Consider the following 16557-nt stretch of genomic DNA (forward strand, 5'->3'; position numbering starts at 1 on the left):
TTTACACTTTTACACTATCTGTGCTCCTGTATATTTGATTACGGTCTCGACTTTGACTGCATTTTATCTGGTCGGCTCATCCGATTGGTCCATCCGGTCATCTGTTTCCACGTTGGACGTATCCTGACGTCTCTCTGAGTCATATGGGCAACTGTGTAGGTCCCGTGCTGCACTGAACGGCACTCCGGTTGTGCCGCTGTATCTGGTGAGTGGCTACTACTAGAGGCTCTGTGTCTCCTTATCAATGAATTTTCTAGACTTTACTACTCAATGTGGTGCCTCTGTTTTTCCTCTACAGGTCTTTTCTGAAATTTCTTTCTACCAAGAGTGCGGCCCACTACTGACTTATCATTCCATCGGTTCACGGCCACAAGCGAATCTCCTGTGGGGATCTCTGGAATCTCCTCTTTTGAATCTTGACCTCCTCCTAGTGGTGGGAAATATATCCAATATGTTATGGAGAACTGTGGACCATCATAAATCTGAAAGAAAATAATTTATCAGGTAATCATAAATTTTGTTATTTAACCAGAAAAGTTCCAATAATCCTTAGCCAGCAAATCAGTCTGTGGGTAGCATCTCTCAGTAAAGGGGTCAGACAGGTTGCTTAAGCCAGAAACTTTGCCAGGGTCAGGGACAAGAGGACTGGTAAGGAACAGGATTGCTTCAGTCTTCATACAAAATAACCAAGCACTGAATGGGAGTCTGAGATGAATTTTTTCTTATTCATTTTTGGTGCCCGGAAGAAAGCCAGGGTTACTTCCGTTAAGAAAAAGTAATTGAATCTTCTCCATTTTGAAATACATTTGTTTTGAGAACCAGTATAGACTGAAAAGTATCATCTTTCTTTGTAACTATGAACAGATTGGAGTAGAAACCAAGTATCTGTTTTATGACTATAGCGGGAGCAGTTGCTTCCAGGTTTTTTACTTAAGCCAAGAATGCTTTGGCCTTTAAAAGATCTTAAGGCACATAAGACATGAAGAATATTCCTTGAGGAGGTATTGTTAAAATGCCTATGTGGTACCCTTGGAAAATTATATTTATAAAGCCAAGCATCTCAAACTAACTTTTCCCTGGCCTCCTGAAAAAGGTTCAATCTGCCCCTACCAGAATGTAATCTGCTTTGGTAGCTGCACCATCATTCAGATTTTGAGGTTGGAGCAGGCTTATTGGATTGTTCAGACTTTGACCAGGAAGAGCTTGGGCTTCCAAGGTGTCTTGGAGAAGTCTGTCCTCTTAATAGATGTGGAGGGAGTCTTTTGGTGGGCCTGTGGGCCTAACCCTGACTTTAGCTTTTTTATCTTGTAGCGGGAAAGCTCTCTTATCTCCAATGACCTTTGCAATAATCTGCTAAAAAGTCTGCTTTCTTCAAACCTTGTCTACAGAATGGACAGATAGCTCAGCATGTTAAGACACTGTGGCTGAGTTCTGTAGCAACCCAAGGGTTGCAGGTTCGATCCCCGACCATTTCTACATTATCCTGGATTTCTTCCTGGGATACTTTTTCAACAAAAAAGTATATTTTACTTAACTGCAAACAGCTTTGCCTATTGTTTTATTCCTCAGACAACTACTTCCAATAGATGGGCCCTTTCTGGGCATCAACAACTACAACCCAGGGGATTGGCAGATAAATCCTCATTTTGCCTTGGGAGGGCTGTTAATGAGACAAGAAGTAGCAATCTTTAGACCAGGGGACTGGCAGATAAGTTGGCATTTCTCCTTGAAGGCCTGTGACATTTCCTCTCTGGGAAAAGATTTTTAATTGCCTGGCTGAAAATCTTGTCTACCCCTCTTTCCTTTGTATGCATTCTGAAGAAATGCACCTCAGTTTGGTTAGAGAATCTTTATCAATGATGTTTCGATCAGCATTTCTCAATTAACCTACATTCTTCCTGAATGTAAAGGAAAATTGCTGAGTTGTGCAGGTGAGTGGAATGGGATTAAAAGCTTTGCTATATTGGGTGTTTTTGTCTCCTCCTAGTAGAATGGGGTTTAATAACACATGTGATGGCTTGTGGACTCTCACCATCTTATGGAAGAAATATATTTCACTTACTGGGCTAGATTATGAGTGGCACGCTAACTGTTGAGCGTGAGCTCTTTTGAGTTTATATTGGTTTATGCGCACAACGGAAATAGGCTCATATTACAAGTTGAAAGTAGACTCATTTGCTCAAGAGCAATCAAAATTTGCGCTCGTCTGGTTAGCGCAACTTCAGAGCTGGCATAAATGGTGGGGAAAGAAAAAAAAGTTGCACTAAACACAACATAAAATACATATGTACAGTTACTCTCATATAAACACTGTCTGTTGAAATCTATTTAAAAAAATATTATAATAATAATTTATAAGGCCTTAAAGATAAATGGTATAAGGTTATTGAAAAAAACAAACAAAAAAGGGGTGCAAAGGGCTTTAACATATATATACAGATACATAGGCATGTCTAAATACAGGTGGCCCTCGTTTTACAACGGTTCAATTTACACCGTTTCAGAATAACAACCTTTTTTTCCAATCATGTGACTGCTATTGAAAAGCATTGAGAAGCAGTGCATTTATTAAAATAGCCAGTAGGTGGAGCTGTCCGCTTGTGCTCCAGCAAAGCCAAGCAAGCTGAAATTAATCAGTTTAACCAGACCTGAGCTACCGAGCAGATTTCAAAGGAACAAGATCTTCCTGTCTATAAATCAGTCCAGATAGGAATGCATAGAAAAAACTGTTAGCAGAAAAATGAAAAGTGAAGTCTGTGTTGTGTGATTATGTTATTAGGTTTATAATGCTGTTTAGCAAATGGTTTTTGTTCATTTAACTTAGTTTGATTATATATTCTGTGGTGTGTGATTATTTTATTAGGTTTATAATGCTGTTTAGCATTTAAAGTCTTCATTTCAAAGCTTTAAAAATAATGTATTAGGTGTTACTTTTGACAATTTTGAGAGGGACCTGGAACCTATCTCCCTCACTTCACATTGACTTACATTATAAACTGGGTTTCAATTTACAACGGTTTCGATTTACAACCATTCCTTCTGGAACCTAACCCTGGCGTAAACTGAGGGCTACATGTATGTGTATGCATGCATATATGTATAGATGTGTGTAAAGATGTATTTATGTGTTGTACTGTATAGCTACTGCACATACAGTATGTCACATTCCAATATGTGTGTGTATATATATATATATATATATATATATATATATTTTTTTTTTTTCTATAGATATAGGTAAAGATATGTATTTTACATTAACAGTATTATAAATATATATATATATAAATATATATATATATATATATATATAATAGTAAAAAGTACATTATTTTCTATGTGAAGAACATGGAATGTAAACTATGCATAACGTGCATCAGGGTTCGCTATTAAGGATTAACTTGATTGGGATACCGTACATGAAGAATTGTTATCTTCAACGTGTGTTCTTGAATTATTAAATATTAAATATAAATTAAAAATTATTAAAAATATTATGCATACTTTTTTAAAATATAGATATATTCTATGGATTATACAGTATGTTTAATAATTTTTATTCATATTTTTTAATATTTTATATTTAATATTTCAAGAATGTGCATTGAAGTTATCAATTCTTCATGTGCGGTAACCCGACCACGTCAGTCCTAAATCGCGAACCCTGATGCACGTTACTCTTATCCCTATGTTTTTAATATAGAAAATAATGTACTTTAAATATATATTTCTATATATATATCTGATATTGTTAATGTAAAATACATATCTATAACTATAAATGTATAGGAATAGAAATATAGGTATGTATAGCTATATAACAAAAACAAGAAAATGTTTTCCATGCTATAACACTGCAAACAATCGCCTAGATTACGAGTTCTGCGTTAGCCTTAAAAAGCAGCGTCAAGGGGTCCTAACGCTGCTTTTTAACGCCCGCTGGTATTACGAGTATGGCAGGTACAGGTGTACAATTGCGTATCGTATCTTTTTAATGGGATTTGCCTAATGCCGGTATTACGAGTCTTGGAAGAAGTGAGCGGTACAGCCTCTACCTCCAAGACTCCTACCGCATAAAAAACTTAGTAGTTAAGAGTTTTATGGGCTAACGCCGGAACATAAAGCTCTTAACTACAGTGCTACAAAGTACACTAACACCCATAAACTACCTATGAACCCCTAAACCGAGGCCCCCCCAAATACTATAATAAAATTATTTAACCCCTAATCTGCTGACCAGACATCGCCGCCACCTACGTTATACTTATGAACCCCTAATCTGCTGCCCCTAACATCGCTGACACCTATGTTATATTTATTAACCCCTAATCTGCCCCCCCCACGTCGCTGCCACCTATCTACAATTATTAACCCCTAATCTGCCGACTGGACATCACCGCCACTATAATAAATGTATTAACCCTAAACCGCCGCAATCCCACCTCGCAAACACTATAATACATTTTATTAACCCCTAATCTGCCCCCCCAACGTTGCCGCCACCTACCTACAATTATTAACCCGTAATCTCCCGCCCCAATGTCGCCGCTACTATAATAAAGTTATTAACACCTAAACCTAAGTCTAACCCTAACCCTAACACCCCCCTAAGTTAAATATAATTTAAATAAAACTAAATAAATCACTACAATATCAATAAATTAATTAAATAAATTACCTACAATTATCTAAACTACAATACAATTAAATAAACTGAACTATAGTACAAAAAAACAAACACTAAATTACAAAAAATTAAAAAATATTACAAGAATTTTAATATAATTACACCTAATCTAAGCCCCCTAATAAAATAAAAAAGCCCCCCAAAATAATAAAATTCCCTACCCTATACTAAATTACAAAAGTAATCAGCTCTTTTACCAGCCCTTAAAAGGGCTTTTTGTGGGGCATTGCCCCAAAGTAATCAGCTCTTTTACCTATAAAAAAAAAGACCCCCCCAACATTACAACCCACCACCCACACACCCCTACTCTAAAACCCACTCGATACCCCCTTAAAAAAACCTAACACTAACCCCCTGAAGATCACCATACCTTGAGCCGTGTTCACCCAGCCGGGCCGAATTCTTCATCCAATCTGGGCAATGTGGTCCTCCATCCGGCAGAAGTCTTCATCCAAGCGGGACAGAAGAGGTCCTACATCTGGCAGAAGTCTTCATCCAAGCGGGACAGAAGAGGTCCTCCATCCGGCAGAAGTCTTCATCCATCTGCGGCTCCATCTTCAAGACCTCTGACGCGGAACATCCTCCTCGGCCGACGGACTAACAACGAATGAAGGTTCCTTTAAATGATGTCATCCAAGATGGCATTCCTCGAATTAAGATTGGCTGATAGGATTCCTATCAGCCAATCGGAATTAAGGTAGGAAAAATCTAATTGGTTGATTTAATCAGCCAATCCGATTGAACTTCAATCCAATTGGCTGATTTGATGAGCCAATAGAATGTGAGGTCATCCAATCAGCCAATTGGATTGAAGTTCAATCCGATTGGCTGATTAAATCAACCAATCAGATTTTTCCTACCTTAATTCCGATTGGCTGATAGGATTCTATCAACCAATTGGAATTTGAGGGACGCCATCTTGGATGACGTAATTTAAAGGAACCTTCATTCGTCGTTAGTCCGTTGGCCAAGGAGGATGTTCCGCGTCGGAGGTCTTGAAGATGGAGCCGCGGATGGATGAAGACTTCTGCTGGATGGAGGACCTCTTCTGCCCTGCTTGGATGAAGACTTCTGCCGGATGGAGGACCTCTTCTGTCCCGCTTGGATGAAGACTTTTGCCGGATGGAGGACCACATCGCCCGGATTGGATGAAGAATTCGTCCCGGCTGGGTGAACACGGCTCAAGGTAGGGTGATCTTCAGGGGGTTAGTGTTAGGTTTTTTTAAGGGGGGATCGGGTTGGTTTTAGAGTAGGGGTGTGTGGGTGGTGGGTTGTAATGTTGGCGGGGTCTTGTATTTTTTTTTACAGGTAAAAGAGCTGATTACTTTGGGGCAATGCCCCGCAAAAAGCCCTTTTAAGGGCTGGTAAAAGAGCTGATTACTTTTGTAATTTAGTATAGTGTAGGGAATTTTATTATTTTGGGGGACTTTTTTATTTTATTAGGGGGCTTAGATTAGGTGTAATTAGATTAAAATTCTTGTAATATTTTTTTATTTTTTGTAATTTAGTGTTTGTTTTTTTTGTACTATAGTTTAGTTTATTTAATTGTATTTTAGTTTAGATAATTGTAGGTAATTTATTTAATTAATTTATTGATAGTGTAGTGTTAGGTGTATTTGTAACTTAGGTTAGGATTTATTTTACAGGTATTTTCGTAATTATTTTAACTAGGTAGATATTCAATAGTTATTAACTATTTAATAGCTATTGTACCTAGTTAAAATAAATACAAAGTTGCCTGTAAAATAAATATAAATCCTAAAATAGCTACAATGTAACTATTAGTTATATTGTAGCTATATTACGTTTTTTTTTATAGGTAAGTATTTAGTTTTAAATTGGATTAATTTATTTAATTTTAGACATTTTATTTTATTTCATTTTATTTAAATTATATTTAAGTTAGGGGGGTGTTAGGGTTAGACTTAGGTTTAGGGGTTAATAACTTTATTATAGTAGCGGCGATGTGGGGGGCGGGAGATTAGGGGTTAATAATTGTAGGTAGGTGGCGGCGACATGGGGGGGCAGTTTAGGGGTTAATAAAATTTATTATAGTGTTTGCGAGCCGGGATTGCAGCGGTTTAGGGGTTAATACATTTATTATAGTGGCGGTGATGCCCGGTTGGCAGATTAGGGGTTAATAAGTGTAGGTAGGTGGCGGTGACAGGGGGGGGCAGATTAGGGGTTAATAAATATAATGTAGGTGTCGGCGATGTTGGGGGCAGCAGATTAGCTGTTCATAGGGATAATGTAGGTGGCGGCGGTGTCTGGAGTGGCAGATTAGGGGTTAATAGTATAATGCAGGTGGCGACGATGTTGTGGGCGGCAGATTAGAAGTTAATAAGTGTAAGGTTAGGGGTGTTTAGACTCGGGGTTCATGTTAGGGTGTTAGGTGTAGACTTAGAAAGTGTTTTCCTATAGGAAACAATGGGGCTGCGTTAGGAGCTGAACGCTGCTTTTTTGCAGGTGTTAGGTTTTTTTTCAGCCAGCTCAGCCCCATTGTTTCCTATGGGGAAATCGTGTATGAGCATGTTTTTCCAGCTTACCGCTACTGTAAGCAACGCTGGTATTGAGGTTAGAAGTGGAGCTAAATTGTGCTCAACGCTCACTTTTCTGAGGCTAACGCAGCCATTCAGAAAACTCGTAATACCAGCGTTGGCTTAAGGGAGCGCTGGGAAAAAAAGGAGCGTTAGCTCTGCAAGTTTTTACCAACAAAACTCGTAATCTAGGCAAATGTATGTCACTTTAAGAATACAAAAATCTGTACTAACACAATAATATATTGAAACAAATTAGAATTCATATCTATATATGAATATGATACAATGAGTTCATAAAGTTAGTTTCCAAAGATTTGGGCAGCAGAAACAGATGGGGTGTGAAGATTCCCAAAAACTTCACCAAGGAAAAAGATAAAAACAGGGATTGTGAATATGCACATCAAAGCAGAGGTATAATATGGATTGGAAATAGGTAATAATAGCATGGGGTGTTAACCCCTGTAACAATGCACTTACCTTTAATTACCTCAATCAGTATGGGGTAAGTAGCCGCTGTAAGGTAATGGAGCACAGCTCCCTCTGGTCTCCAAACTGCCCAATATATTTGAAAACAGGGGATTCAGGGTGTTCGGTCTGCAGTGCTGCTCCTGAGGTATGGTAGTATATATTTCCACTGGACAGCTACACTTTTGCCTCTTAAGATGTAGGCTGTATATGTAAAAACAAATATACACTAATATGGTGAATTACGTTTTTATTATAACATTTAAAACTCAATTATAAAAAGATAGCACTCACAAAACATAACCTCAATCAGAATGAGGTAAGTATTAGACACAAAATTGTACAAGTGGAGAAGCAGGATGCATGCAATGAAGCACCAGATCAGGAGTGAGATTCACTCGATATAGAAAAGCATTCAAAGTCCCTGACGGGTTTCAAAGTTGCCTTCTTCATCAGAGGGATACTATGCTAGTGAAATTGATTGAGTATTTAAATCATCGGCACTAAAATGAGTCAGAAAACCTGGGCATTTGATTGGATCTAAGATTTGATAAGTTATTGGCCTAAAATGGTCATATGATGTAATCATGTGACCGGGTATACCAAAGAGTAAAGGATATTTAAAGAGGACTGATTTCACAGCCGTGTATCAAGAACTACCCGCAGTTACATGCAGATTGAAATTCCAGAATACATATATACACAATTAATTTCTGTGGTAGCAATGTTAATTTATAAAATGTTACCTAAATTAAAAGATAAAACCCCAAGTATAAACATTTGATCATATATAAAATACAGATTGTAATAGGACCTAAGCGGTCATGTGATATCATCACATGATCTGGGTAGACAACAAGCAGGGGAAATTTAAGGTGGAATACTTTTGCCTGTCTCTTTTTTAACCACCGAATATAAAAACTATTTCTGTGTAATACATCAAAAATATTTAAAACATTAAAGGGAATGCCGTCTCTGCTTCTTTCATTGGATGGAGTGGATTGGAGTTATATGTGCGCCCTACTAGAAATGGTAGGAATCAAAGGAGAATTCTATAACGCCATTTAATCTTTATACTCGACCTCTGCAGCCTATGTTCGATTGTCAGGCTATCAATCTAAAAATATAGCAATCCGTAATGGAACAAGGCAGGGATCCCCTTTATCCCCTCTGTTATTCGCGCTATGTATTGAGCCTCTTGCAATTAGGATCAGGGACTGACCAGATATTACGGGTATTTCTATAGCACCAAAATAATATGTTAGCATTGTTCGCAGACAATGTCATGCTTACTTTAACAAAACCATTACTCTCGCTACCGCCTTTATACTCCATACTGCAATATTTGAGTGCATTATCAGGCTATAAAATTAACGAAGACAAATGTGAAGTTCTAAGCATTCACATTCCAACTCTCACCAAAAAATCCTGGAACTTAATTTCTCTTTTAAATGGGCAAGCAAAACAATTAAATACTTGTACATGCTCTTTATCAACATAACTGCAAACCCCTATTCTCACAACTCAGACAGCTCATGTCCAAATTGTCAAAATATAAACTGTCTCTTCTAGGTCATATAGGGGCAACCAAAATGACAATTCTGCCTAAACTGCTCTACTTGTTTAGATCACTACCCATTTCTGTGCCCCTCACTGAACTTAATAATTTACAAAAAGATTTACTTATTTATATATGGAATAAAAAAAGAGCTAGGATTAATAAACATATAATGACTAGACACAGAACTGGAGGGGGCATTGATATTCCTCACCTGACTTCATACTACAATGCCGCAAGAATGGCACAGACCGCACTGTGACGTAACGCCACTAGTGATAAGCAATGGATACACTTAGAGGTTAACCTCATTGAAGTAGATGATATTGCTAAATTACTGTGGACTCCTAAAACAAACAGACCCCCACTAGGGAAAAATTTCATAGCGATTTCTCACACATTATTCATATGGGACAAAACTACACTACAATTTCCTCTATTAAACACCATCTCCATAGTTGCCCCAATAATAGATCTTAATACTTAAATAGATAAAACTGTACAAAGAAAATGGGCAAATAGAGCCCTGTACAGAATAGCAGACACCCTGGTTAATTAAAAATTTCTAACAAACCAGAAATACAATGACTTAGACCCAACTGACAGAAACACCTGGTTCCACTACCTACAATTAAGATCCAAAGTGCTAGAGACTATAGGAAATACACCTCTACATAATCTCACCTCCTTTGAAATGATTTGCTTGGCAAAAAAATAGACTAAAAGGCTTGATAGCTCGCCTATATCCAGTGTTTAACATTACTGATCCCAACACTAAAACACCTCTGATGCATAAATGGGAAAGGGAATTAGGGAAAGAATGGCCAATTCAACTCTGGCTTCAAACAGTAAAATGAGGCACTTCCTTCTCCCTTAACTCCTCCCTGCAAGAAAACTATCTTAAATCATCATTCAGATGGTACTTTTACCCATCTAAACTCTGCAAGATGGGAGGTATAAATAACAACCTTTGCTTTAGGGGATGTGGGGAAGAGGGTAGTTACACTCATATGTGGTGGCACTGCAACAAAATCCAACCATACTGGAGAAACACAGCCTTCTTATTAAGTACAATATTTGAGAAAGAAGTAGATATTCTGCCTGAACAAGCACTTCTACATTTCCCGATAAAGGGATTCACATCAAAACAAAACAAACGGATAGTACTAGCATGTACGGCAGTAAGGTTGATCATTGCTAGATTCTGGAAGACAGGACCTCCAGGTTTCCACTTAGTAGAGCAGAAAATAGAATACTTTTACAAGATGTCTAGTTCAACTGTGGAATTAAATGTCCACTAGAGAACAGTTTATCGGCCTTTGGGAACCCTGGATCATGTACACAGAAGCTAGACATAGAAATGGCTAAAATATAAATCAAGTCTATCCCCATACTATATTACTGATCTAAATCCTTAAACTCTCCATTAAATAAAGTGTTATAACTCCAGAGGTGTGAGCAAATTTAGCTATATGAAAATCTCAAATGTGACAGATGTGACTGTTTTCTTTTCCGTTGTCTTCTCTTCTTCTTCTTTTTTTTTATATTCCAAGAGTTTTAAGTTATACATGAAGATAATTACTGTATTAGCCACTGAAATATTTGTAACATCATCTTCGTATGCATTATGTAAGATTGTATTATATAACATATGCTAATAAAAACGATTTCAATAAAAATATTTAAAACACAGGTATACATAAAACAATTTTCTACAAGTAAAAGTCCCCAGATTGAATATAGCAGCTCAACAACAATATAGTTAAAAGAATAAAATGCTAAGAATACAGAAATATATAAATAAAACCGTTGATTAAAACTGAAACACTTATATATACTGTATATACTGTATATATATATATATATATATATATATATATATATATATATATATATAAAATACTATGTGTGTATACATACAGTATATGTATATGTGTATATAGTCCATGTGGTTTCTGGAATGAAAGAGAAAATTCATTACATAAGCTATAAATAGATCAATTAATATATTGATAGCATAAAAAGCTATAACTTGGTATCTAATGAGGTAAATGATAAATACATAACTAGACTACTTTTTCATATATATATATATTTACAGTAAAAGTTATTTGTTCTGTATGTGAAAGACATTAGAATGTGAATTATTATTATTAAAGGGACACTGAACCCAAATTTTTTCTTTCGTGATTCAGATAGAGCATGCAATTTTAAACGACTTTCTAATTTACTCCTATTATCAATTGTTCTTCGTTCTCTTGCTATAAAGAAGGCATCAAAACATTTTTTTTTTGGTTCAGATCTCTAAACAGCACTTTTTTATTGATGGATTAATGTATCCACCAATCAGCAAGAACAACCCAGGCTGTTCACCAAAAATGGCCGGCATCTAAACTTACATCCTTGCGTTTCAAATAAAGATACCAAGGGAATGAAGAGTAAATTAGAAAGTTGCTTAAAATTTCATGCTCTGAATCATGAAAGAAAAAAATTGGGTTCAGTGTCCCTTTAACTAGTGCTAGGTTAGCATTCCAGTACAGGTGCTAGTTTTTTTTTTATCAGTTTGCAATGTTCATTAACTTCTGTTGTGCACAAAAAGCCTCCATGTATTAAAGGGACAGTCATGTCCAAAAAAAACCTTTCATGATTTAAATATGGCATGTCATTTTAAACAACTTAGCAATTTACTTTTATCACCAATTTTGCTTTGTTCTCTTGGTATTCTTAGTTGAAAGCTAAACCTAGGAGGTTCATATGCTAATTTCCTAGACCTTGAAGACTGCCTCTAATCTGAATGCATTTTGACTACTAGAGGGCATTAGTTCATGTGTTTCTTATAGATAACATTAAGCTCATGTACGTAAAGTGACCTAGGAGTAAGCACTGATTGGCTAAAATGCAAGTCTGTCAAAAAAACTGAAATAAGGGGACAGTCAGCAGAAGCCTAGATACAAGGTAATCACAGAGGTAAAATGTATATTATTATAAATGTGTTGGTTATGCAAAACTCGGGAATGGGTAATAAAGGGATTTTCTTTCTTTTTAAATAACAAAAACTCTGGTGTTGACTGTCCCTTTAAAGTTTGCGATTGAGGGGGAGCGCTAAATAGTGCTCCATTCGTAATCTAGCCCATTGTGTTTGATTATATTATGATCAATTCAATAAATATGCTGCCTTAACTAATTCCAGTAAGTAACAAATATAATGTAACTTTTCTAATGTATTTGGGACCTTCACATGTTTATGTTCATTGTAAATATGTTTCTAGGCAATTCATTCTATCAGTTGGCACCATGAAGGAAGGCAGTTCATGTGCAGTCATTCAGATGGAAGTCTTACTGTTTGGAATATAAAAAATTCTGGAAGGCCTTTCCAAGTCACTATTCCCCATGGTAAGTTTTCAAAGGAGATAACAAGGCGCAAAGGAAGATATTTGTGTTTTAAATTAAATTTGCCCCTCCATATTCATAAATATTATTTCACTGTTTCTGTCCATACAATATTTTCTTGGCTAAAACTGTACATTTGCTTCTAAATAAAATACTGCCCTTAGTTGTTCATTTTGTAGAACTGTACTGCTATATGTATTGTTATATTCACATTATGGGCAATCCTAGCATTACTGGGTAAAGCTGACATTACCCAAGCGGCTGTGGGTAAAGCCTGATGTAATATGATAAATCTTCTCAGAGTGCATCGAGTCACTGCATAAAACATATAAACTATGCACGGTAATTCCCCCATCTTCACTATCTTTTTTGCCACTACCAGGGGGGGTTTCTTAAACCTCATTCCCCAAGGTTCACTTGGGGTGGATGCCAGACAATAGGCGAGGTGCCTTTCTTGAACCTCCCTAGACAGAGACTAAAAAAAAATTGTGTACAGGGGAGAATTACATTACATCTGGCTTTACCCACAGCCGATTGGGTAATGTCAGGTTTACCCTGATTTCTGACTTTACCCGTAACACACATATATCTATATACATATAGAAGAAGTGCACTCTCACTCCAGTTACAGTTACATCCACCAGGGTACAGGCAATACAATACAAGGTTTGTACAAGGAATGAGCGAAGACCCCGAAACATCACGCAATCTAGTGAGTGCAAGCTATCCTTGTTGAACCTATATATATATATTGACAAGTTGGTTTTTTTTAAATAATGTATCTTTAAAATGTGAATTTAGAATTTAGATATGCCTAAAGTGTCAATTTAGGATTTTTATTTTTTTTCATAGATTTATTATGTTTTGATTGTTTCAATATATAATTGTTTAATTGCTACACCTGCTATGTGTGAGGTTTAGTCTATGATGTCAGAAAGAGGGAGGAGGGCGTGGTTTATGGCTATTTAAGGATGGACGATTTGTTCATTTGTATTGAGCCTGAGGAGGCTCTGCCTGTACTGCTGCCTATGAAGTAAAGTGCCTATTGGACTTGATTATATTGAGCGTCTGCCTGTTTTTTCTTATAAATATATATATATACAGTATATATTTCTTCCAAAGTAATGCACTTACAGGACTTTCTCATCAAAGAAGAAAGGTTTATTAAACGTTTTCGGAGATTATCTCTCCTTTATCAGAATAACAATTGTGTTTAAACATCACACTTAAATAATAATCTAGATCAAACAATCAAACAAAGTGTACCTACCCCCCAGGTTAGAGTGGCACCACAAACAACTGTATTGGAGCGCATAATGCGTTCCACCGTTCCGTGAAACCGGAAGTGCTGTGACGTCACTTCCGGTAAATTAAACAAATAGGGAAAAACAACAAAATCGTACATATACAAAAATCAAATAGCCCAAAACGACAATAGTGCATGAAAATTTCTTACAGTGATGCTAAATAGCAAAACAGTGACAAGTTAAATGCACATGTGTGTCTTTACATCACACGCCATATGTTAGTAACCGTCATGTGTTACCATCTGTCAAAATAGTGTAACACTTCACTTCTTCTTAGTGTGATTTACTAAATATAATGAAACCTCCATATCAATAATTTGAAAGGAATAGCAATGCAAATATGTGGTTATATTCTGAGTTTATCTATAGTACTTGTGATGTACATATTCTGTCTGTGCGATACTAAATCTTATAACTTGCGTATCAAAACAGTGAAAGAAAAACTCTTTCTGCTTCACTTGTAGCAATAATATATATATATATATATATATATTTCTCCAACATTGGTGTGTCCGGTCCACGGCGTCATCCTTACTTGTGGGATATTCTCTTCCCCAACAGGAAATGGCAAAGAGTCCCAGCAAAGCTGGTCACATGATCCCTCCTAGGCTCCGCCCACCCCAGTCATTCTCTTTGCCGTTGCACAGGCAACATCTCCACGGAGATGGTTAAGAGTTTTTTGGTGTTTAAATGTAGTTTTATTCTTCTATCAAGTGTTTGTTATTTTAAAATAGTGCTGGTATGTACTATTTACTCTGAAACAGAAAAGGATGAAGATTTCTGTTTGTAAGAGGAAGATGATTTTAGCACAGTAACTAAAATCGATTGCTGTTTCCACACAGGACTGTTGAGATGAAGTAACTTCAGTTGGGGGAAACAGTTAGCAGTCTTTTCTGCTTAAGGTATGACTAGCCATATTTCTAACAAGACCATGTAATGCTGGAAGGCTGTCATTTCCCCTCATGGGGACCGGTAAGCCATTTTCTTAGTTAAACATAAAAGAATAAAGGGCTTCAAAAAGGGCTTAAAAACTGGTAGACATTTTTCTGGGCTAAAACAATTGCTTTACTAGGCATATTATGCAGATTCTAACTAATTATTGGTATTATAATCTTGGGGAATGTTTAGAAAAACGGCAGGCACTGTGTTGGACACCTTTTTCAGATGGGGGCCTTTCTAGTTATAGACAGAGCCTCATTCTGGTACTGTATAGGGGTTAAATGTAAAAACGGCCCCAGTTCCGTTAATTTAAGGGTTAAAGCTCTGAAATTTGGTGTGCAATACTTTTAATGCTTTAAGACACTGTGGTGAAATTTTGGTGAATTTTGAACAATTCCTTCATACTTTTTCACATATTCAGTAATAAAGTGTTTTCAGTTTCAAATTTAAAGTGACAGTAACGGTTTTATTTTAAAACGTTTTTTGTGCTTTGTTGACAAGTTTAAGCCTGTTTAACATGTCTGTACCATCAGATAAGCTATGTTCTATATGTATGAAAGCCAATGTGTCTCCCCATTTAAATTTATGTGATAATTGTGCCATAGTGTCCAAACAAAGTAAGGACAGTAATGCAACAGATAATGATATTGCCCAAGATGATTCCTCAAATGAGGGGAGTAAACATGATACTACATCATCCCCTACTGTGTCTACACCAGTTATGCCCACACAGGAGGCCCCTAGTACATCTAGTGCGCCAATGCTTATTACTATGCAACAATTAACGGCTGTAATGGATAACTCAATAGCAAATCTTTTATCCAAAATGCCTACTTATCAGAGAAAGCGCGATTGCTCTGTTTTAAACACTGAAGAGCAAGAGGACGCTGATGATAACTGTTCTGACATACCCTCACACCAATCTCAAGGGGCCATGAGGGAGGTTTTGTCTGATGGAGAAATTTCAGATTCAGGAAAAAATTCTCATCAAGCTGAACCTGATGTTGTGACATTTAAATTTAAATTAGAACATCTCCGCGCACTGCTTAAGGAGGTGTTATCTACTCTGGATGATTGTGACAATTTGGTCATTCCAGAGAAATTATGTAAGATGGACAAGTTCCTAGAGGTTCCGGTGCCCCCCGACGCTTTTCCTATACCCAAGCGGGTGGCGGACATAGTAAAATAAAGAGTGGGAAAGGCCCGGCATACCTTTTGTTCCCCCCCCTATATTTAAGAAATTATTTCCTATAGTCGACCCCAGAAAGGACTTATGGCAGACAGTCCCCAAGGTCGAGGGGGCGGTTTCTACTCTAAACAAACGCACTACTATTCCTATCGAAGATAGTAGTGCTTTCAAAGATCCTATGGATAAGAAATTAGAGGGTTTGCTTAAAAAGATTTTTGTACAGCAAGGTTACCTTCTACAACCAATTTCATGCATTGTTCCTGTCACTACGGCAGCGTGTTTCTGGTTCGAGGAACTAGAAAAATCGCTCAGTAAAGAATCTTCGTATGAGGAGGTTATGGACAGAGTTCAAGCACTTAAATTGGCTAACTCTTTTGTTTTAGATGCCGCTTTGCAATTAGCTAGATTAGCGGCGAAAAATTCAGGGTTTGCTGTCGTGGCGCGCAGAGTGCTTTGGCTAAAGTCTTGGTCAGCGGATGTGT

The 16557-nt window shown here is 36.9% G+C and overlaps 1 protein-coding gene across 1 annotated transcript in view; it reads left to right on the forward strand.

Moving 5' to 3' along the window:
- STXBP5L (syntaxin binding protein 5L) overlaps positions 1 to 16557 on the forward strand; it is a 1275950-nt gene that overhangs the window by 555791 nt on the left and 703602 nt on the right. Inside the window, exon 8 of the mRNA XM_053705139.1 lies at positions 12520 to 12643. Within this exon, the coding sequence (XP_053561114.1) occupies positions 12520 to 12643 (124 nt within the window). The remainder of the gene's footprint in view (positions 1 to 12519; positions 12644 to 16557) is intronic.

This window comes from Bombina bombina, chromosome 3 (assembly GCF_027579735.1).
Source record: "Bombina bombina isolate aBomBom1 chromosome 3, aBomBom1.pri, whole genome shotgun sequence".
Lineage (NCBI taxonomy): Eukaryota > Metazoa > Chordata > Amphibia > Anura > Bombinatoridae > Bombina > Bombina bombina.